A 22,078-nucleotide genomic window follows, 5' to 3' on the forward strand; every position below is an offset into this window, starting at 1 on the left:
CTGTAGGAAAAGTTATTTAAAGAACCACGGCATGCTTGTGAATGTATGTATAGCATTTATTGTCCAGATAGAAGCGTGATGATTATAAATGTATGTTTTTTCTTCCTGACAGTTATAGCTGAATCAGGCCATGCTTGTGAATCCGAAGATTGTGGAATCTGGTAGGTTTCTCAACACTTCGAGCCAACCAAAAGCAACATAGAACAAAAAAAAAAAAAGCAAGAAAATGAGAAGAAATATTTTGAAAAACCTTGAGCAGAGATTAATAAAGAGACGAACTTGAACAGGTCCACAGAGTATCTAGGGGTGCAACTCGGGTTGGGTTGGGTCGGGTTGAGGCCAACCCGACCCCGACTTGACCAACCATTTGCTCAACCCGAACCCGAAACCGACCCGAGTTCCAACCCGACGAGGTTCAACCCGACCTGACCCGAGGAACCTTTTTGCCAACCCGAACCCGACCAGAGTTCAACCCGACCCAACCCTAGATTTTAAGCTTAAAAAATATAAAAAAAATATTAAAAATGCCAGGCTGACTCGGGTCGGGTTGCCCAGCCCTCAACCTGAACCCCGAACTCAACCCAACCCGTCAGGTTCGGGCTCTGCCTGCCCAAGTTGCACCTGAGAATCATAAAAAAGGCAACTTTGAGCATGACTCAAAATCAACTTGATGCATAGATTGATAAAATGTTAAATGACAACTCTCTTTTCACAAAAAACGTACCCATGACGGGGCCAAGAAATGAAACAAATCAGGACTGAAAAGAAGAAAACGATTAAGGGTTCATCGATTGCGAGCAAAATTTAGTCAGGTAATATGAGTGTTGTGGAAATCGTTGAGAACACTGATTTCTCTGTGTGCTTTGAATTTTGAGAACCGATTGTGGGTCCAAAACTGATTATTGGATTCAAAACGGAATGGCTCTTTCATCATGTATGAAGATGAGATATGCATGAATGCATGGGAGGGAGATAATTTTCCAAGTACATACAACTACTAAATACATAATAATGTTGCCCATAAATATGGTTCAATGCTCACAAACACATAAGAGCTACTCTTCTCTATCCAATTGACTAATGATGATGGCATTATGACATGTTTTATGACCATACATGCGTCATAATGCTACTAGTCGCACTTTAAAAGCTCCACAGTTCGACCATTGAGTGGTTGTGTAGGCCTTGAGTTCTGTTTGTACTCTTCAGGCAAAGGCGCTTTCAAAGCAGCTAATTGCTCCTTGGACAATTCTCTCACCTACAAACATACATACATGCATGGTAGTTAAATTTAAGGCCAAACGAGTATAAACTTTTTTTAAGGATAAATGAAATCTCCACCCTCTTTCCAAGCATCTCCACCTTTTTTCCCTTTTTTGGTGGAAACTCTGTCATTTTTAACCCTGTTTGGATTGAAAGAAAACCATTTCTCATGGAAATTTTATTTTTCTTTCCACAATTTAGAGGAAAATGATATGTTTATGATTAATTTAGAGGGACATGATAAATTAAAGGACCCGATAAATAAAAATTGAATAGGGTTAATTCAAGTTATCATTTTTTGTTCGTAAAAAAAAATTAGGAACTTTTAAAAATATTGTTCTATTCCAAACTTTTTCTAAATTCTTGCAATCCAAACAGGGGAAAAAAACAAATGAAGGTGAAAATGCTTGAAAAATGGGTGAAAATAGACTGGATCAGCAATGTATGTGCCATTCAACACCATCTGATTACCACAGGATGGTTAATATTTGAGGATAAAATTTAACAAAATATTATTATTTGTGAGTGAAAATCGCCCTCTCCGCATTTACTATTTTGACCCACTGATGATAATAATATCTTCATGTTTGGTCTATAACTAATAGTTATAGTCAAAGGAGGTCTGTTTTGGTTGAGTGAGTCTCTCGATGATTCAAGTAGTATAGTTTGGTATTCACATACACCGTATTTTTTGTGTATAAACTATACAGCCATGTTCGACAACGATGAAAATGTATTCCATGGAAATTTTTTGGGCCTAATTGTATGACAAGAGCAGAGAAGGAAGGAGAGGTAGAGAGTTGAGTGGGGGGAATGGAGATAGAATAAAATTCCCTAAAATCTAATGAAAAAAAAAAAAACTATTTAATTGGCTTTTTGTTTCACTAGTTTTTAGGAGCTTTTCATGCTCCCCTCACTCCCACCCTCTCAAGTCTCTCCATGTCCTCCCATCTCTCACAACTGACCCCACAAATATATTCCATGGAATAGTTTTTTTCATGGTGACCAAACACTGTAAACATGTAAACAAAAAATTATATACCTTGCCAAGGATGATCCAGGTGACGTTTTGTGTGCAAGGAGGAAGGGTGAGAGATCCATGGTATCTAAAATACTTTTTGGTAGTCCGCCTAATTTGTTTAGTTCTTAGGACTCCGAGGGGTATTTGTGCTTCTTCATCAGCGTCACATGTCTCTTTAGCCAATTGGTCCAAATGGTCTTTTATCTGCATTGTAGAATAAAGATCAATTCATGAAGGAAAGCAGTCTTCACATCCATTTGATTAAGGTTTTATTTTTTAATCTATACCTGGTCGAGGAAGGGATCGGGATCCCCAAATTGGAAGAGGATTGACACCACGGCGGCGTCTCCATCCTCGCTATGGTGAACCACGTGAAGCTCCGCAGGATACCTACCAGTCATGTGAAAACAAATGTATAATTTTTTTCGTAAAATTTTCAATTATTTGGGTTGTTTTGCTGAGTTTCTGTAGGATGTTGTAAAGTAATATTAGAGAAGTAGTTTCTGTGGATTTTGAGAGATGATTGTGTAGGAGTTTGGGAACTGATTATGAATCCAAATTTTATTATTGTACTCAAAATTGAACACAATTTGAGTCCAATAATAAGTTTTGGACTCACAATTGGTTCTCAAAATCCAAAACAAACAGTAATTTTGAGTCCAATAATCAGTTCTCAAAATCCAAAACAACAAGGCCTTAATAGCTGCCTAAACAAATGTTAAAGGCTATTACAATTTTAAAAAAGCTCTCAACTGCCGATCAGAAAAATGTTTAATAAAGTGACGACATTAGGGGTAGACATGGTTCAGTTCGGTTCGGTTTTGGGGTATACCCAGAACCGAACCATATATAATCGGTTCCCTGAAATTGGAACCAGAACCGAACCATATATGTTTGGAACCGAACCGAACCAGAACAATATATAATCGGTTCGGTTCGGTTCTAGGTTTACCCAACCTTCACCAAATGTAGATATTTTGCCTAATCGTATTTATAATCGGTTCGGTCCTGTTTATATATGAACTACAAAGACTAACATGCACGAATTTGGAATAATCAGGCATAAATTTGCACAAATTTGGACAATGCAAAAATTATATATGACCTACAAACATGCACAGATTTGGAATAATCAAGCACAAATTTGGGAGGTGAATTAAAATTTTAAAGGCAAAGCAACACGTTAAAGAGGGCTGAATTAAAAGGGGGTGGGGTGATTTTATCAAGCGATGAGGCATTGGGTTTTAAGGTGAGGGTCGGTTCTCGGTTCGGTTTTCGGTTCCGGGATCCCAAACCCAGAACCGAACCGAAGTTCCATCGGTTCCAGGATATTAAAACCGGAACCGAACCATATAAATATGGAACCGAACCGAACCAAACCATATGTGCCGGTTCGGTTCGGTTCCTCGGTTCAAACCGGAACCATGACCACCCCTAGACGACATAATTAAAACAAGGAGCAATATGGATATCATTTTCTATTATCCATTCATTCATTCATTTCTTAATTCTGCATCTATTCTATATTATAATCAAAGCTCACTCCTATTTCTTAATTCTGCATCTATTCTATATTATAATCAAAGCTCACTCCTATGTTTTAGGGTTCCTTAGACAAATATTAAGAGCTTTTTGAGAACCGTAATATCCTCTGACATCTCTTTAAATACTACACGACAGACAAGTGGAGCGCATGTTTATCAAAAAACTTTGGTGCTGATATCATTTCCCTTAAAAAAAAAAACTAAAAAAATGGGCACAAAATGAAGAAAGATAGAGTTACCTGTTTCCGTCTATGGTGTGTTCAGAAGGCGAATGCCAATGCATATGTTTCAATGAGTAGTTCTTTCCATCTACCAACAATGATCCTGCATCACCCTCCAATCGTAACTGCAAAGAAACAAAAAAACAAAAGATAAATGATAAATGAATTTAGGCTAATGATAAATGCACCCCCTTTTGTTTTTATTATAGAATCATTTTCTCTCTAATCATAAAATCCGGGTTTCTAATGAACAAAAGGGAATGTATTTATCATCTCTGATCTTTAGAAGGAGAGTAGGGGTGTCAGTGGGCGCAGAAGGTCCGATGGATCCAAATGATCCGAACAAGATTTCGGCCCAACCGCTGGATCTGACCATGCATATGAGAGTAATTAACAAATAAAAAATGAATGGTCGTTCAAAGAGATGATTAGTTGTCCGATTGGAGTAATCTTTTGGCCAGTGATTCTCCATGGTGGGCCCCATGATGCTATAGCTGTTAGATGATTATCCAACGGCTGGTATTACGTATGCACACCAGACCAGATGATTTAATGCAGATGAAGAACAGACCTCTATTTTGTAGCCAACATTGATTAATGTAGCATTTGCTGGCTTGTAATTTCTGGTTAAATATTCTGATTTTGAGCTTCTGACAATATTCTTCTTTTCGATGTTTATAGGAGATTGATTTTTTCCATCGCATTGAGAATAATCCGGGCTCAAGCTCCCCCATTTCCCTGGTCCCACATGGGGCCCAGTATAGCTGAATTTTGGGTGATCTAATGAAAAAAAACAAATTTTGGTTAATACATGAGAATTATGATTGTTCCAACAGCCAAATAAAGAAGAGAAAAATGATACGAAAACATGCATGTTTTAGGATTGTCCCATACAGCCACCCTACCACATGTACCAAACCAACACTTTTATGGGCCGTTTGGATATTCGGATTTTAGATTATTGGATTTCCTCAGAATCATGGATGGGAGAAGAGAGAAGGAGGCCGTCCTTAATTCTCTGATTTCTCACCCTTATTTCCATTGAGCGAGAGTAGGCAATCGTCCGGTTTCCAGGTTTTAGAAATCTCAGGAAGGGGAAGAGATTTCTAAAACTTAGATTTCTTACTTAAAATCCAAGATAATGGATTGTGAAATCCAGAATCTTACACCACTTTCAAACTAAAACTTGGATTCTAAAATCCGCGTATCCAAACTGCCCCTTAGAGAGAGAAATCCTGGAAGACATCAATGTAATAAAATCCTTCAAAAGGCTCTCTTGAAGGATTTTATTAGGATCATCTTCTTCTTCATGAAAAAATGGTTCAAAACAAAATCCTTGATGACAGTAACATAATAGAAAAAGAAAACTAATTTTCTTACAATGTGCATTAGCAAATGCAACGAGCAGCGAAGCACAGATGAACACAGCGAATTTGGAGCCCATTACGATGGTGATCTTTCTCTCTTTCTCTGGGAAACACCAAAGGAAGAGAATCTGTTTGATTTATAAGTTCATTGACCACCCCCATACTAAATATGGTGGAGTTTCTTCTAAATTTAGAGGAGTTGCAATGTTAGTTGAGATTTCTCGTCCAAACTGTTGGAGCTTTTTACCCATATTTGTATTCTGTCTGTTTCTTTCGACAAAAAATAGAAAAAAATTAGGTATTGACTTGGTCTATATGACCCAAATCATCAGATTCTTTTGGCCCAATTATGGTGGAGAGACCATAGCATAAAAATTGCACTAAAGGATCCAGACAAGTAAAGGGTGTGTTCGGCAACTATTCTTTTACGGGATTTTTCCCTTTTTTTGGGGTGGAGAATGATGGAAGCCGAGGTCCATTTCCAAAATTTCAACTACTACTTCGACTAAAAAATAGGATTCCTTGAAGCGATAAATAACCGTTTCTAAAGTTTCTCATCACTCCGTTTCTGCCAGATTCTTTAGGCAAGAATGAGAAGTTACCGATAAAAGAACGTGATCTAATGCTTCAGTAGAGCGCGACCACATTGTATTACAATGAGGCGCACCCAGTAGGGTGTGGTGGCTCCAAGATTTGATAGATCTGAAACGTCCATTTGACAGGCCTTTGCTTTGGATCCTGAATGGCAAAAAAAAAAATGCCCATGAACTGAGCCTAGGATCCAATAATATGTATTTTTTTCGTTGAAAATGAACGGTCCAAAACTACATCAAGACAACAGTGCACATTAAACAACAAAAAATACACATAATTAGAAATTAAAATTGGATAATTGTAGTGATTTGTGGACCATATGACATCCTAGGAAAGGCCTATCAATGGATGGTTCAAATCAATCAAAGGTAGGACCCGCTATGATGTGGTGGAAGAGCCTCATTGAACTGCAATGAGATCACGCCATAAGCCATATGACTGGGCCCACCCACAACATGATCTGGACCTCACATCCATGGCTCCTGCAGGAAGGTTGTACAATAAATAAAAAATCACCTAGAGATTGGATTAGTTGCTTCAAAATGGATGGGTTAGAAGCAATTAATTGTCTAAATGTGTCAAGTTACCCACAAACCATGCCCATGTCATTTCTAGCCATTAGAGGAGTGGGAGGATAATTTCTAAAAAGAGAGCACATAATTTTGGCTCTTCTATTTCTACAGACAGGTCATTTGTCATGGATTACAAGCATCTACAGATCATTTGCTTATCTCAGGGAATTTCTCTAGTGGGTCTACAGGCTTTGTCCTCTACACATGGAGGTGGTGAGAAGAAAGTTCTAACCAAAGAGGAACTAAGCCCACTAGAAAATAAACAAGAAAAAAGAAAAGAACAAAGGCCTACACTAAGAAGGAACAGTTCAGAATATGGAGGAAAATGCCTTTGAAGACTACCAAGGAACATAATCCCGGGGCACTCTAGATAGAAGGATTAAATCACACCCTTGCTGAAAGCACTGGGTGCAAGTCCTTTGCTTTGTCTTATACAATTTCTTCTTTCTTTTTTGAAAGTAACAATTTCTTCTTTCTATACTTTTTCTTTTCTTTCGGGTTTGATGGCTTATCTGGCATCAGGAGTGTACTTAACAAAATTACATAAATAGGAAAATAAGCAATATACAGTATACATGTGTGTATGTGAAACACTTCTGTTGATGACCTATATTTTACATGTAAATGTATTTCCAAGTAAACACATGCATTTACAATCCTGTGAAGATGGAGGGAAAAACATCCTCAACAGTTGAAAACTACATGCAAATATACAAAAATACATACTGAGGGAGTAAAGAACCTCGGAAACTTAGGAAGGTTGATCTGCTGGAAGGACGTATGTTGCTCTCAGATAGTCTATAATTTCAGCACTTTCAAACATGTTCACCCCAGTGTTGGGATCTTCTAAATAAGGTGCCTGTCGACAATTACAGTAAATTAGGTAAGGACCTATATACAGATCAACATGGAAAGTCAACATGAAGTTGTGACTAGGTTGCAAGAACAATGAAGGCAAATTGCAAAAACATGGACACTCAAAATGGTAAGATATAGAGACCTGAAAATGGCCTGCCTTCGCATATAAGATCTGTCGTTTTGGACTGCCACGAGCAGTACTGCAATGCAGCCTACTATTAGAACAGAGAATGTGATAAACAATGGAAGTAGAACTTAGGCATTAGAAACAACATTGCAAAAAGAATCGCTGAAAATCTTTTATAAATGATATGACAGAATTTGATGTATTATCAGACAACTAAGCAAATGATCAAAACCTTTCTAGGGAGGATTTCAGATCTGAAAATCACGACTCTGCAAAGGTTCATAAGAAAACTCAGAAGGTGAAAGCTTTCAAAAGTGTTTTTAGTTTTATTTAGAATAACCCAATGGATAAGAAATTACATAATCTAAGTATCTAACCCTAAACCTAACGACAAAGGAAATTATAAGACTGACTAAATAACATAAATTACCAAAGGGGAGTGATAAATCGACCCCCATATACCTTAAATAGACCCTTTTAACGGAAAACATTAGAGCGTGTGAGTTGTACACTTGTATGGTGTTTAACTGCAGATGGCAACTTTATTCACACGCCCTAACATTTTACGTTAGAAGGGGTCGATTTAAGATACATGGGGGCCGATTTATCACTGGCCATTACCAAAAGTGCACCAAGAATCTCTACACACTATAAACCTAAACTACCCATGAGAAATAAGAAATTAGCTAATCTAAACTTTGCAGACCTACTCGACAACATTCTCCAATTCGAAAGAGTGAAGCCCCCTACAAGTTTGTTGTTGGACGCTTCCTCCAGGTGTCATCCTTATCCAATTGATACTAAACTCTGCGAATCAACCCCATATTGTTTACTTGATTTTGCTTCAACCAAAGATTATCTTCTGTGAAACCTAACCCCCATCATGGTTTCTCTCCCAACTTTTCTAAAACGAGCAAGTTTTCACTTTTTGAAGTTGTGAAAACCACCCCTTTGTTCTTGGACTGCAACTTTGTTTTGATCAGAATGACAATCCTTTACTCGTTCTTCCCAAATCTAATTCTAATTCAACTGAATCAGATTATTTGATTTCAACAGAGTTTTGTCGTACAATGAACTCCCTATCCAAAACCCTAATTTTCTCTTCCTCGGCAATAGCATCTTTGGCTTCAGCCAATTTTATAAGCAAAAAGACCGGTAAGAAAGAGAAAAAATTAAAATTAAAATACAGAATCACACCTCCACACTGCCAAGGTGGAAGGAAATGGGGATGAGCCTCTAGCTCAACTGGTAAAGACTGTGTTCTTCGACCCTGAAGATTGGGTCCAGGTTACCTAAATTAGACATCTCAAAGTTCAATTAAAGGAAACCAGGGGAGAGGGTCCACTTGGGGACCATACTAGCCATCGGGACTCTGCTGAGCTGAATCTCATCCCCATATCTCTAAAGCGAGGATTCACAGTAGCAAAATTCAAGAATGACCAGGGCCCATTGGATAATAGCAAGAAGAGTTCATAATAAAGGAAGAGTTAATAATGAAAGAGATAAAAACAATATTCAATGATAAAACAGAATGTCACACTTGACCCGGTCAAAAAAGTTTGTTCGTACACCCACATTAAGTCTGACACTTCTAGCAGCACATTTAAAAGAGTCGAAAGGAGTATCGACACTCCTTTCGTGTCGGACAGGACATGACATGTGTGTACTAAATCATAATACAGACACACACTAGTAAAAAACCTGTGCGATGCACGGGTTGACAAAGAACTGTACGGACCACATCATAGGCTGATCCAAACCGTCCATGTGATGGAACACAACAGAAATATAGGTTGTGCCCGTAAAATCATTTCCATAGGCTGCTCCTAGCCCTCCAATCTATAGAGGTTTCCATAATATGTTGTGCCTCTTAAGGTGCCCGGAATTCGTCAATATTTTGAAAGGTGTCCTGAATCCGTAGTATTATGTAATATGTTCACAAAAATCCATAGTATTGTGTAACATATGTACTCAATCCGTAATTTTGCAAAGTGACTTTGTCCACTTTTTTTATTACAAAAGCATCAAGGAGGGGGTAGGATTGAAATTATGCGGCTTTAATGGGTACCTTTGTTTAAAAGCATAAAGGAAGGGGTAGGATTGAAAATATGTGGGTTGAATGGGTGCCTTTGTTAAAAAAAGTCAAAAAAAGTGATTTGTAATTCTATTAGAATTTTGGGAGAAATTCAAATAATTCTCTCATTTTCTCTTCTGCTATATATATATATATATATATATAGCAGTAAAAACACGAAAAATATAAATGGTTAATCACTTTCCCATTTGATGCGGTGGAGTATTTCACACTCATGCTTTGACAGGTGGGTCTCGCGCACCATCTATGGCCAAATGCATGCATTCGAGTGGGACCTGGAATAATTTGAAAGGTGGCCGAGATCCATAGTATTATGTACTAAATGAACACGTTCTATATTAAAAAATAATCGGGTTCGTCAATATTTTGAAAGGCGTCCTGAATCCGTAGTATTATGTAATCTGTTCACAAAAATCCGTAGTATTATGTAACATATGTACCCAATCCGTTGACTTTGTCCACTTTTTTTATTAAAAAAGCATAAAGGAGGGGGGTAGGATTGAAATTATGTAGCTTTAATGGGTGCCTTTGTTAAAAAGCATAAAGGACGGGGTAGGATTGAAAATATGTGGGTTGAATGGGTGCCTTTGTTAAAAAAAGTAAAAAAAAAAGGATGTGTAATTCTCATAGAATTTTGGGAGAAATTCAAATAATTCTCTCATTTTCTCTTCTGCTATACACACACACACACACACACACACACACACACACACTAGTAAAAAACCCCGTGCACTGCACGGGCCGACAAAGAACTGTACATACCACATCATAGGTTGATCCAAACCGTCTATGTGATGGAACACAACATCAATACGCTATGCCCGTAAAAACATTTCCATAGGCTGATCCTAGCCCTCCAATCTATAGAAGTTTTCATAATATGTTGTTCCTCTTCAGGTGCCCGGAATTCGTAAATATTTTTAAAGGTGTGCGGAATTCGTAATATCCTCAAAAAACTACTTTTCCCTACAAAACTACAAAGGAAAAGTAGTTTTTTCGTAATTGTCATATTTCGATACCTCTTGTTTGTAGTTTTTCTATAATTGTCATAAAAAGGTACCCGTTGTCGGTAATTTCCTTACAAAACTTTACTACGTAATGATTATTATTGCTAGCTTCTTTCGGTACTTATTATTGCTAGCCACCTTTCAAGAAATAGTATTTCCGTGCAGTTTTTCACCACGTCTAATAAGACAAATCTCTGAACACGTACAATTGCAAAGGATGGGCGAGACGTAGCCTTTGGAGAAGGTGGCTAGCAAATAATTATTTGTTTTTTCAAATAATTCTGAAAATGGGTAGGATTGAAATTATGTAGCTTTAATGGGTGCCTTTGTTAAAAAGCATAAATGAGGGGTAGGATTGAAAATATGTGGGTTGAATGGGTGCCTTTGTTAAAAAAAGTCCAGAAAAGTGATGTATAATTCTCATAGAATTTTGGGAAAAATTCTAATAATTATTTCCTTTTCTCTTCTGCTATATATATATATATATAACAAAGATAAAAAGATAAATGGTCACGGTTTATTCTATATTGGCCTCGGTGAAGTTGGATTGGATGTCTTGGGTGACTCCAATCAAGGTCCCGATAAGGTTTTCTCTCTTCCAATCAATCAAAAGTAGATATTTTTTATCGTTTAAAACTGGATGAAATTTGCTACTACGAGACAAAAATGAGGGGCTTTTAGTGGTTTGTCAATAGTAGTTTCTCAGTCGATTGTCTTCTCTTTTTTTTCCTTTTCAGTGGGGCATGTCCTATGTTACAAGGAGTCTTCTGAATCAATGAAATACACGTTTCAGAAACATGTCAGATATCAATACTTTAGGATTTGTTTTGAGTCTTATCTATCCTAGTAAGTTCTTTAATGTGGAAATAAAACATTATATTTACTAAACCTAGCAAAATTTCCAATATCTAACCATATTATCATGTAAAAGAATTAAAATTAGCCGAATTCTAGAATTCCTTTTTTTTTTTTGAGGTTAGCAGAATCTAACACACGATACCCGTGTTGGATTCCAACACTCATATCCGTACTCATGCAAAATGTAGCATGTCTTGCTATATCATTCTTCTTATATAAACTATAAAGTATGCATATTAGAGAAGTTTGAGATGCAGCTAGGTAAGAAATTGTTTCTTTTTAAATAAAGACCATAAGAATGCACTGTTGTGAAGAGGATGTACTGTTAACAACTTAAAATTAACAACTTGCAATGTGATCTCAAAAACAAAGGATCAGGAAATAACTTTACAGCTTGCAATTCTTAACAGACAAGAAATAAAGCACCTATAAATTTTTGTTGTCCTAGGAAAGTAAATGAACATCCATGTTAGCTTCCAAATTCCAAGGGCTAGAAAGCAACTCGTCATTATGAAATTCAACATGGTAAAAAAAGTCACTCAGAACTTAACGCTCAAATGTATAATATGATACCTATATTAGACACACTAACAGTATATGGGTCACTTTCCATAAAAATGGTAAAAGAAAGAAATCAATATAAAATCATTCAAAAAAAAAAAAAAAGAACAAGAAATCAATATAAATATGATCATTTTATAACATCCAAGGACAGAGAACGTACGCGTATAGTATGTGTGGTAACTCCAACTCAACTAGAACTTCACGTACAATTTTGCAAAAAGGGGAACCCTGAAAGAGCAGATAAAATATTTTACGTCATCAATCAGTCTTAGCACACTAAGTAACTGTAAAATAAAAAGAACAAGGCATGACCTTTTACATTCAATAATGTTAATTGATACCTCAATTAAGGCAAAAGAACCATAAACACAAGAAGTTAATCCCAAATATCGAACCTCATATGCCCATAATTCAAGTGGTCTTGGAGGGAGTATTGAAGGAGTATATATAGAGCCCTGTAAAAATAAATAAGCAGTAGGATTAAGAGGTGCTTTAGGAAGAATTTTGTGCCAGGAATTTCTTTTTTCTTTTATAAATGGACCCAAATTAATCGTTAAACTTGGAATGCATAAAGTGGTTCTGTGAGCAGTTTACATCCATCAAGACTTACTCTAAATTTACTTTACAAAAGAATTCCATCTAAGTATTCTTTCATGGAAATATGACAAATTTCCATGGTAATTTCTAAAATATTTTTGGAGAAGAAGATTAGCAAAGATAAAAGCACATTGAGCGAAAAGTAGTAAAGGCTTGCATAGAATAAAAATGCGTTGAATAAACCCATTAGTCACGTAAAAGAAGATGAACTCCGCCTTTATTGCTTTTATATTTGTCCTCCTCTTTCACTATTGCTGGTGAGGGGAATAGGTGGTGAGGATGCCAAGTGGCTGGCCCCACATGATGATGTGGGTTTCATCTTTGGCTTCATCTATGGGCGATCCAAGAAATGAATAATAAAAAGAAGCAATACTAACATACCTTTTCTTGGTGGATTACAAATAATTCCTTATGTTTTTGTTCCAAAAAAATGTGTTGAATGAAAGTAAGAAGGATAAATGCCTTGCCTTTCCCATACGACCAATCATTGCAAATCCCGCAGTTAAAGTCTGCAATAAGACAAGTTGGCATAAGTTAACAGGGAAGAAGGATGAGGAAACAGACAAATATTCTTGAGTAGTCAGGTGTCAGAAGGAATTCAAACTTCATTCAAAAAGGGTAAGAACTGAAAGAAAAAATGTGCATAAAGGGAAAAATTACAAAATGACAACCAGGTCCTGCTATCTAAATAATCCCCCTCAAGCTAGAGCATGAATATCATTCATTCACAGCTTGCTAACAAGATTGTATGATCAGTTACACTTGATGGTGTTGGTAAACATGTAATGCAGCCAAAATAAATAAAGTCCAACCATTCCCAAAAAACAAATAAATAAAAAGTCAATTCCCAGCAAAAACAACTCAGAAAATCAAAGGAACATTAACTTGAGCAATACCAACATCATTTATACCTTTAAAAGAAACAATAGCAGAAGTGTCTCAGCGAATAAAAAGAAGATAATAACTAGAACATGACCAACCTTGTTCAAGAAACTAAAAGAAATAAAATAGAAGAAAAGATAAACACAAACACTCTAATTTCTTTTCCTAACATTCTTCAAAAAAAAACAAGGAACTTGCCCATGCATCATGTACGGGAGGTGGGACCTAAACCAAAGCCCTAACACATACCTCTACTTTCCTGTTACGAGTCAACTCCTACACTAAGAAACTTGCTGACAAAAGAAAGCAACACACATAAAGCAAGAAAATAAATTCATGCTAGGGAACCCTTCTCATAACTCTCATTTAATCAACCCTAAATATCAAAGTGAAATCATCTAAAATCCCCATCATAAAAATAACATGATTTCCAGAAGTTTGTATAACATAGACTACAGGTGGGCCCATCATTGAGATCGCCCGTACATTTTTCAAAACATTTTTATTTCTTCTTCGTTCTTTAATAAGCTTGCCATCAGATTGGAGAGGCTCATTGAGGAGCTTGTGGGCATGTAGACTCATTGGATTTACATCAACATGTCAGCCAATCAAACTGCTGACCTGAAATATAATGTCATGGTTTCCTTATTAGTGACCTTCTCTTGAACATAATGTCAATCAACTTTTGTTTGCTTCATTTTATCATTTTTTAATGGCAATGCTTCATTTTATCATGAAAAATGGATTGGCTGCTATATGTATAGCTACTTGCTTGTCACAAAACATCTGCATAGGCATTTAGACAGAATGACGAGGTAAAGACGTGGAGGAGATTAACTGTCTCACATGTCTTGGATCTTATGGATTAAGAGAAAAATGCAAAAGTGCTCTAGATTATTCAAGTAATCAGGGTAAGCAAAAACTACAAATATGGATACAAGGGAAATATAAAATAACAAACAGGTCCTTGCTATCTCAACTGTTGGTTTCAAATATGGATGAAACAGATATCCTTCCAAAAGATTGGTGAAGATGAAATTAGGAAAGAAAAGCATAAAACTGTGCATAGTCACCTAAGACAAAACTTACAGTTAGTAGCCCAAGTGACAACATCAAAGGAGTAGTTCCATCACCTACATAAATAAAAGACAACAGAAGAGATAACAGATTACAATACAGACAAGGTAATATATAGACGGAAAAGGAAAGTATATGTTAAAGTCAATAAAGCCTTTTTAAAAGAAAAAATATACACCAAAATAAAATATATTGGCACAAAGAAACCAGCTAATATGTATAATACCCAATTAAGAACTGATCAAAAAAAGCTATGCAAGAATAGTTCCTCAAAATTCTATGAGGTTGAACTGTCACAATCTAAAAAATCCTCCGAAATAAAAGGATATTGGCACAAAGAACCAGCTAATATGTATAATACCCAATTGAGATCTGATTGAAGAAATATATGCAAGAATAGTTCCTCAATTCTATGAGGTTGACCTGTCACAATCTTATTTAATACACAGGAAATGCAAAATCAGACACATGTTAAGCAATAGAATTCTCTGATGTGAAATAATTCAGATTGACCATAAGCAATTGAAAATTAAATTAAAGAATGAATACCTGGCCCCCATGGAAAGCATAATTTGCAAGAATCTCAAAGGTGAATTAACAATGAGAAGAAATGACTGTGCAAACTTCAGAACGGGATAAAAAAAACATACCATATTTCTCAACCAGGTACTTGATTATGGCGTCTGATTCATACATTGCAACGCCCGTGTTTGGGTCCACCTGCAACCAAAGCAAAACTAAAGCTGCAAAATTCCCTTTGAAGCATCTCAATTTTCAAATAATATGAGTCCATCCAAGGACCAAAAGGCAAAAAAATATCCATAAATGAATGCTATAAACAAAATAAACAAGTGGAATAGACATCCACTCAAACAATGTGTGGAATCGGCACACGTGCCATGCACACTCACGCACACAGATATAAAACTGTGCAGTCACCCAGGGGATTTTGTCCATGGGCTTGTGAAAGGTTGTTGTTGGTTAAGAGTATCAAGTAGAGGCACTCGAGTCCTTTCTTAGCTAGGGTGGAAGACGGATTAACATAAAATGGCCCTCTTTAAAGGGAGATTTTATATGGTGTGTGGCCATATAGTCCAGTATTTTTCGAAAAGTACTGTACGGCCCACTTCGTAGGATGATCCAAACCATTCATTTGTTGGGGCACAACCTATTTACATTCTGACCCAACAAATTAATGGTTTAGAACATCCTACGAAGTGGGTTGTACAGTACTTTTTGAAAAATGCTGAACTATATGGCCCCACACCATATAGAATCTCCTTTAAACATATTATCCCTGCCAACTTCAACAAGATGTCACATCATTGAAAAACATGTGTGACTGGAGGAAAACCCATATTAAGAACTAGCAAACATCCATATCAATGCCATATGGAATCTGCCCATAATACGCTAGTTTGACATAAACAGCAAAATGCTTAAACGTGGTGATATAATTACTGAAATCCATTTCATAAATGAGAAAGATATAAATCATAAAACTCAGCCTTTAGCAATTAAATGTTAAATTCTCAAACAAACAAAAAAATGATCTGTAAATCAAATATGTTGAAAAACTGAGCCCGACAAGGAGATGGGACTTCGTGCACATGGCAAAGGGGAGACACTAGCAACAAAAGTGTACATGCATACTATTGCACAGAACAAATGAAATAAGAAAACAATCAAATCTCTGTAATAGTTTTAACATGCTTCTTCTAACCATTGTGTCAAAACATAAGGAACACTATCAGACCATGTAAGGGAACTGCTGTTTTCCACCCATTTGAGAAACCTTTGGGCGAAAGTTTGGACCATTTCTTGGGCAAGGATAGAACACGACATCCAGATCCAAAATGCTCACGATTTCCCTAACCTGTAAAAGTAATAAAGATATCGTCTACACCTGACAACAGTAAAGTAAAAAAAAAAAAAAAAAACAGTAAAGTAAAGTAAAAATGAGACCATTCAAAACAGGCCCAACAGAGCACTCGATGGGATTCTGCCTATTTCGATCCATTACCACGATCCAAGGAAAATAACTAAGAATATGTGAACTAGCGTATGGAAACTAAATAAAATTGATGGAGAAGAAATCATTTTTTTAAAGAAAAAAAATTTCAAAGGTTCCAACCAACAAAGAATGATGTTACCTTCCGGCAGAATGGACAGCTGATGTTTCCCCATGGTCCATGATAATCCATATTTGAGGCAAGAAATATATGCATTCAGTATTATTACCTCGCAGATATTGATAAGATAAATAGATACCAGAACAAACATTCCTCGATCATTTAAAACTAACTGTGCACTTGTACAGTACCTCTTAAGTGAAAGCTGAAAGTGATATAGCTCAGTGAAACAAAGTACCTTTCAAATTCATAAATCTCAATTAGCTTCTCTGGACGAGGGCCTAATTTTGAGGTCTCTTTGAATGTCAAACCTGTAAAGTTCAGTAACATTCAAGTTCCAAACTGATGCAGGAAAAACCATTAAATAAACATATCCAAGATAATCCACACGGGTATTCATCAAAAAATAATAATAAAGCACATCAAAAGATAGAAGATATGAACCCAAATCAAAATAAAGGTTGGAACAGCTCACAAAGATTATAAATTTCAGAAAAGTATAGAAAATCTCAACACAAAGAAACATAAACGCTAGTCAATTCCTAACCTAACAAGACAGCCTCAGCTCTTGAATTGCCTACCAATAAAAGACCTAATCCAGCATTTTGAGAGGCATTCGAGGTGTGCGCCACAAGGCGAAGCACGCCTCAAAGCGCAGGTTAAAAGATGGGCTCATGGACCCATATATACGTGGATTATGGTTAAACATGTAGATCTAGCTCTATAACAATTAAAAATTGCATATTCCTGAAGTTCATAAAATTCAGAATACTAACAAACTCCAGCAGAAAGAAACCTAAATGCTTACCAATTCCTAATCTAAGCCAACAATAATCTCAGGTTTGGATTTCCCTAACCCTAAAAGTCCTAATCTAAGCCAACAATAATCTCAGGTTTGGATTTCCCTAACCCTAAAAGACCTAAACCAGCCAAAATTAGGAAGTTCTAAGCACACTAGACTTGCCAAAACCCAAAACCTAGTTTCTGGCACCCCCCCGCACTTTTTGGCTGTATGAATTTGCATAAAAGGGGGGCGACAAAAACCCAACTTAAACTACTGAAAAGATCTTCTTAATCAGAAGACAGAAAAAAGAAAGGCTTCTCCTATTTCGGCCCAAATTGAAAATGAGGACCAGAAGATGATGTGATAATGACAGCATCACATAAATCAGTTTTGACACCTTCCTCTGTTTGATTGACTGGTGTTCCTCCCCTTTGTGCTATTATGATATCTCTAGGGCTATGCTCTGGACCAAGGATTTAAATTTCGGTTTCGGAATGCGTTTCGATACTCACCGAAGCCAAAATTTGAGCCGAAATTTCAAAATTTGAGCCAAAATCTTTTTACGCCTATTTTATCTCATACATAATTTCACCCAAATTTCAGGATAATATTAAATAATTATCAAGAATCCAGATTTTTGGGTGAAATCCCTTACATTTTTTACGAAATTTCGAGAGAAGCGAAATTTCAAAATTCAATCGAAATAAAGTAACGTTTTGATTACTATGCATTACGATTTCGGTCTCCACCGAAACCCGAAATTTCGGATTTCGGTCGAAATTTAAAACCTTGCTCTGGACTACAAAAGTAAAATGAAGACAATCAGTCTTTCCCATGGAAAATCTTCGGACTTTTTTGTGAGATTAATGACATCGGAATATTCATTGAGAAATGCACAAATGGAACCTGCAAATCATATTGGAACTTCTCAAATTCTTATGATATGGACATAATGCCGCATCTATAGACATGTACTTATGTATGAGGAGGCTTGCCACCCCAGGCCAATAGTCACATTTCTCTTTGAATTAATTATGTTAGATTATTTTAAATGAAAAAAAAATAAAGAAACGAAGAGACAAGGTTTTTTTTTTTTTTTTTGAATGGTTACCAAGAGACAAGTTAAGCATATAGTATGAGTAACATAACTTCCACATAGATAAGATGTTTCACATATCACCTGAAATTTTCAATGCGTACTCTCCTGGTGGGATCTCATCCTCTGATACAGAAGATACTGAATATCTGCCATGAAATGCAAATACAAGAAACTTGAGTAACTGCAAGTGCTCTATATAACCACTAGTGCAGTTTACTTCATCAAAGAGACATCACTAGTTGTATCTGGCATTTCTTGTGTATATGTTTTAAGAAGTATGTTTGGTTTTGTAGGTAATACTACCACGTTAACATGCAGACCCTAATGCTGTCAGAGCAAATGACATTTTTTTTTATTGAACCTTTTGATGCCCGGCAACATACAATAACCAATGAGCTATTTCTGCTACATGTTTGAACTCAATTATTTCATTCCCTACATTTTTGAAGAATTTTAAAAGCAAGTTTCTCCAAGATAACTATACTAAGACCATGAACTGAGACTAAAAGCTTCTTTCTGGTCTATCACAGCAAACCCATCCCAATTCATCGCATGACACTACGATACACATGACTCAGACTGTCCTTATGGTAGTCCTACCATGGATACCCCACGTTACAAAAATCACACCAGTTAGACAAAGCTAACCAACCGATCAATGTGCTTTTGCCTGTTAAATGTGGACCGCTGACCATTTTTGTTTTCAGCCATCCATTTTTAAGTCTACTAACCAGGGCAGCTTTTGTACTGTGTCTTATCAACGATATAGTTCACCAAATAGACATCTAGATCATCCAACTATAAAGTAATACGTCCTCTCCTCTTACCACCTATGGTGTAGTGTTGAAGAAGAGAGAGAATTGGATTTACTTCGAGGGAAATCCGAAACCTCCAATCCTTAGCAAGGAATTTTGGTTGTGCAAATCTCAGCCTTCGTTCATTCATGCCAAGAAAATACAAAGCATTCAACTGTTACAATAACTATACATCCCATGACTTACCTCACTACTAGACTCATGAATCCACTACTCAACCACGCTAAGGACTCTCAACTGACACCGGACTAAACTGATAACAACACTTTAAAACTCGCAAGCACCACTACGTGGTAGCCCAAAACACACAAAACAGTTACACCCCACTCACATCAGACTTTGCACAAACATGTGCAATACACAAGTGCATGTATCATAAAGCCTCGTGCACAGAGGTGAAGGGCAACGAACTGTGAGATGGGTTCGTCGAAGTATAAACGAAAAATACTCAAGATTCTAACAAAATAAAAAAAGCTTATCTAACCAGAGAAAATTTTAGGGTTATGTGGGAATTTTGATATAATGTTCTCCTGAATTTGGACGGTTTTCCAGCAACACCCTACCAAATTATCAAAATAATCAAATAGTAAAAAAAACCAGAAACCCTAATATAATCAAATGAATGAGTAGAATCAAGAGAAAAATCAAACCCTAGAGCAAAAACACCGGTGCCGAGACGAAATGGCAGGGCGAGAGAAGCCGTGAAAATGTCGAAGGTCTTGTCCGGACGGACGGAAAACCGCTTCGGCTGCGGAGGCTTGAAATCGGGAGGAGGAGAAATCGTTGGAGAAGAACCAGAAAACCCTAATTTCTCTTCTTCTTTGGTGCTGACAGAGGAAGAGGAAGAAGAAGAAGTTTCTTGAATCTCGGCTGAAACCCTAAAAGTAATCCGACGGCTCAATTTCACTGGCTTAGGGAGTGGCCGGAAGGCGTTCGGAGACGGGAAGTGGAGAACGCCGGCCATTGTTTCTCCGGCCGGTTTTGGGTCGAGGGAGGGGGTTTGAGGGGACAGGAGTGTACTACTGTAACGAGTCTTTTTCGAGAAATGAACGGTTTGAGTTGGTTTTAAGGGGCGCGAAACAGATTGGGGGGTGAACAGTAACATCCTCTAACCAACAGGGCACGGATGGAAATTTACTTTCGACTTATATGAAATCTGGACCGTTCGTTGAGGGGTTCCTTTGTATGTGGACCGTACCCCAAGGCTACCTCCACAGCCTCCACTCCATGTTGTGACCGAGAGTGTAAGTAGAAAGTTTTATAAATAAATAAAAAAAGGGATTTGCCAGGGACAATCGCACAAGGCATTTCGGGTACCGGCTGTTGCATGAGTCGGCAGACATTTCCATTTGGATGGTCATAATCCTCCAATTTCTAGAGTGACTGGACATTATAGAAATCTCTGCAGATCCGAGGGTTGGGATCATCCTCTGGAGATGATCTACGGGTTACCACCACTCTGTATGTTGTGACCAAAAAATAAATGGTTAGGCTCATCCTGTGTGGTTGGCCCGCTTGGACCATGACCATATGCGATTTGTGTCTAGATACTCAGAAGAAGACTGGATAGAAATCAGATCATGTGTAACGTGATTGGGCTAAGTTACCATCCTTAAGTCGGAGTGGAGGAGGAACCTTCATACATGGTCGCAAGGTGGTTAAATTGGTCACCAAAATTGGTATAGTAAGGCCAGGTGAGGGCCTTATGGCTCATCAACTGCATACTTAATACAACCCCCTTCCTAATTGGGTGGATAACGGAGGGTACTGCTGTTTGTTGCAATGGAAAGCCCGTCAATATGGGGTCGATAAAGTTTAGAAGACTACGACCCCATCCGTGGGGCCAATAAGGTTTAGAAGACGGCCTGGTATGATGCAGATGGAAAATATGGAGGTTCCTATACAAGGCTAATCCTTGTAACTCAAAAGTTCTCAAAAAACTCAAAAGCTTAAGTCAGTTAAAGAGCAATGAGCAATTTTCATTCAATAATTCAAATAAGAATTACAATGATTTGATAATATCTTTTTATAAGGAAAAATTGACACAAGCAATTAATCTTAGTCGTCAATCTATAGCAACTTAAATAGAAGTTAAAAATTGACTAAAATAGCATTAAAATAGAAATATTGTTATAGCATGTTCTACGTCCATAGATTACTCATAACTACTCAAATCATATTTGGCATTCTCACTTCAGATTATCTTGAAGAAATGATGGAACATTTTCAATATGTAGTTATAAGACTGCATCAATAACACAAATGGAAGTAGTCGTTGATTAGATTCATGGGTTATGTTGGAATTGTATGTTTTAATTGATTTTGACTCTGCTAATTGACTTTTTCATAATAACCAGGCGGCGATATAATCAGTTTAACGTACTGTATCGGTGATTTATCGGCATCTATGTATCTTAAAGCTACTTCTGTTTGTGGCTTAAGTGCTTAACACCTGACTGTTTTGATGATCAAAACATAGTCCAATTCAGGTGGATCGTCAATCCAAATCTGCTACATTGGATAGAGGGAGGTGGGCATTCTTGACTGTATTTCTGGGTGGCTCTGTTTTATTGTATGTGTAAATATCATCAGTTATAAGGT

At 36.9% G+C, this 22,078-nt stretch overlaps 2 protein-coding genes across 2 annotated transcripts; both read right to left on the reverse strand.

Moving 5' to 3' along the window:
- Positions 1-967: 967 nt before the first annotated feature.
- On the reverse strand, positions 968-5,585 carry LOC143877537 (alpha carbonic anhydrase 1, chloroplastic-like). The gene is made up of 6 exons (XM_077379644.1): positions 5,430-5,585; positions 4,621-4,829; positions 4,068-4,174; positions 2,572-2,674; positions 2,306-2,488; positions 968-1,258 (listed from the first exon to the last, which is right to left on the reverse strand). Exons 1-6 carry the CDS (start codon positions 5,491-5,493, stop codon positions 1,133-1,135), a joined length of 792 nt encoding a protein of 263 aa, XP_077235759.1. The 5' UTR covers positions 5,494-5,585; the 3' UTR covers positions 968-1,132.
- Positions 5,586-7,107: 1,522 nt separating this feature from the next.
- LOC143877536 (Thioredoxin family protein) lies at positions 7,108-20,525 on the reverse strand. Its single transcript, XM_077379643.1, has 12 exons — positions 20,128-20,525; positions 18,744-18,808; positions 17,018-17,090; positions 16,801-16,819; positions 16,404-16,523; positions 15,298-15,367; positions 14,660-14,703; positions 13,156-13,197; positions 12,487-12,546; positions 12,252-12,319; positions 7,583-7,640; positions 7,108-7,441 (listed from the first exon to the last, which is right to left on the reverse strand). The coding sequence occupies exons 1-12, from the start codon at positions 20,439-20,441 to the stop codon at positions 7,334-7,336; spliced, it is 1,041 nt and encodes a 346-aa protein (XP_077235758.1). The 5' UTR covers positions 20,442-20,525; the 3' UTR covers positions 7,108-7,333.
- Between the last annotated feature and the right edge of the window lie 1,553 nt (positions 20,526-22,078).

This window comes from Tasmannia lanceolata, unplaced genomic scaffold (assembly GCF_043159265.1).
Source record: "Tasmannia lanceolata isolate RefF3 unplaced genomic scaffold, GAP_Taslan_0.1 ptg000005l, whole genome shotgun sequence".
Taxonomy (NCBI): Eukaryota; Viridiplantae; Streptophyta; class Magnoliopsida; order Canellales; family Winteraceae; genus Tasmannia; species Tasmannia lanceolata.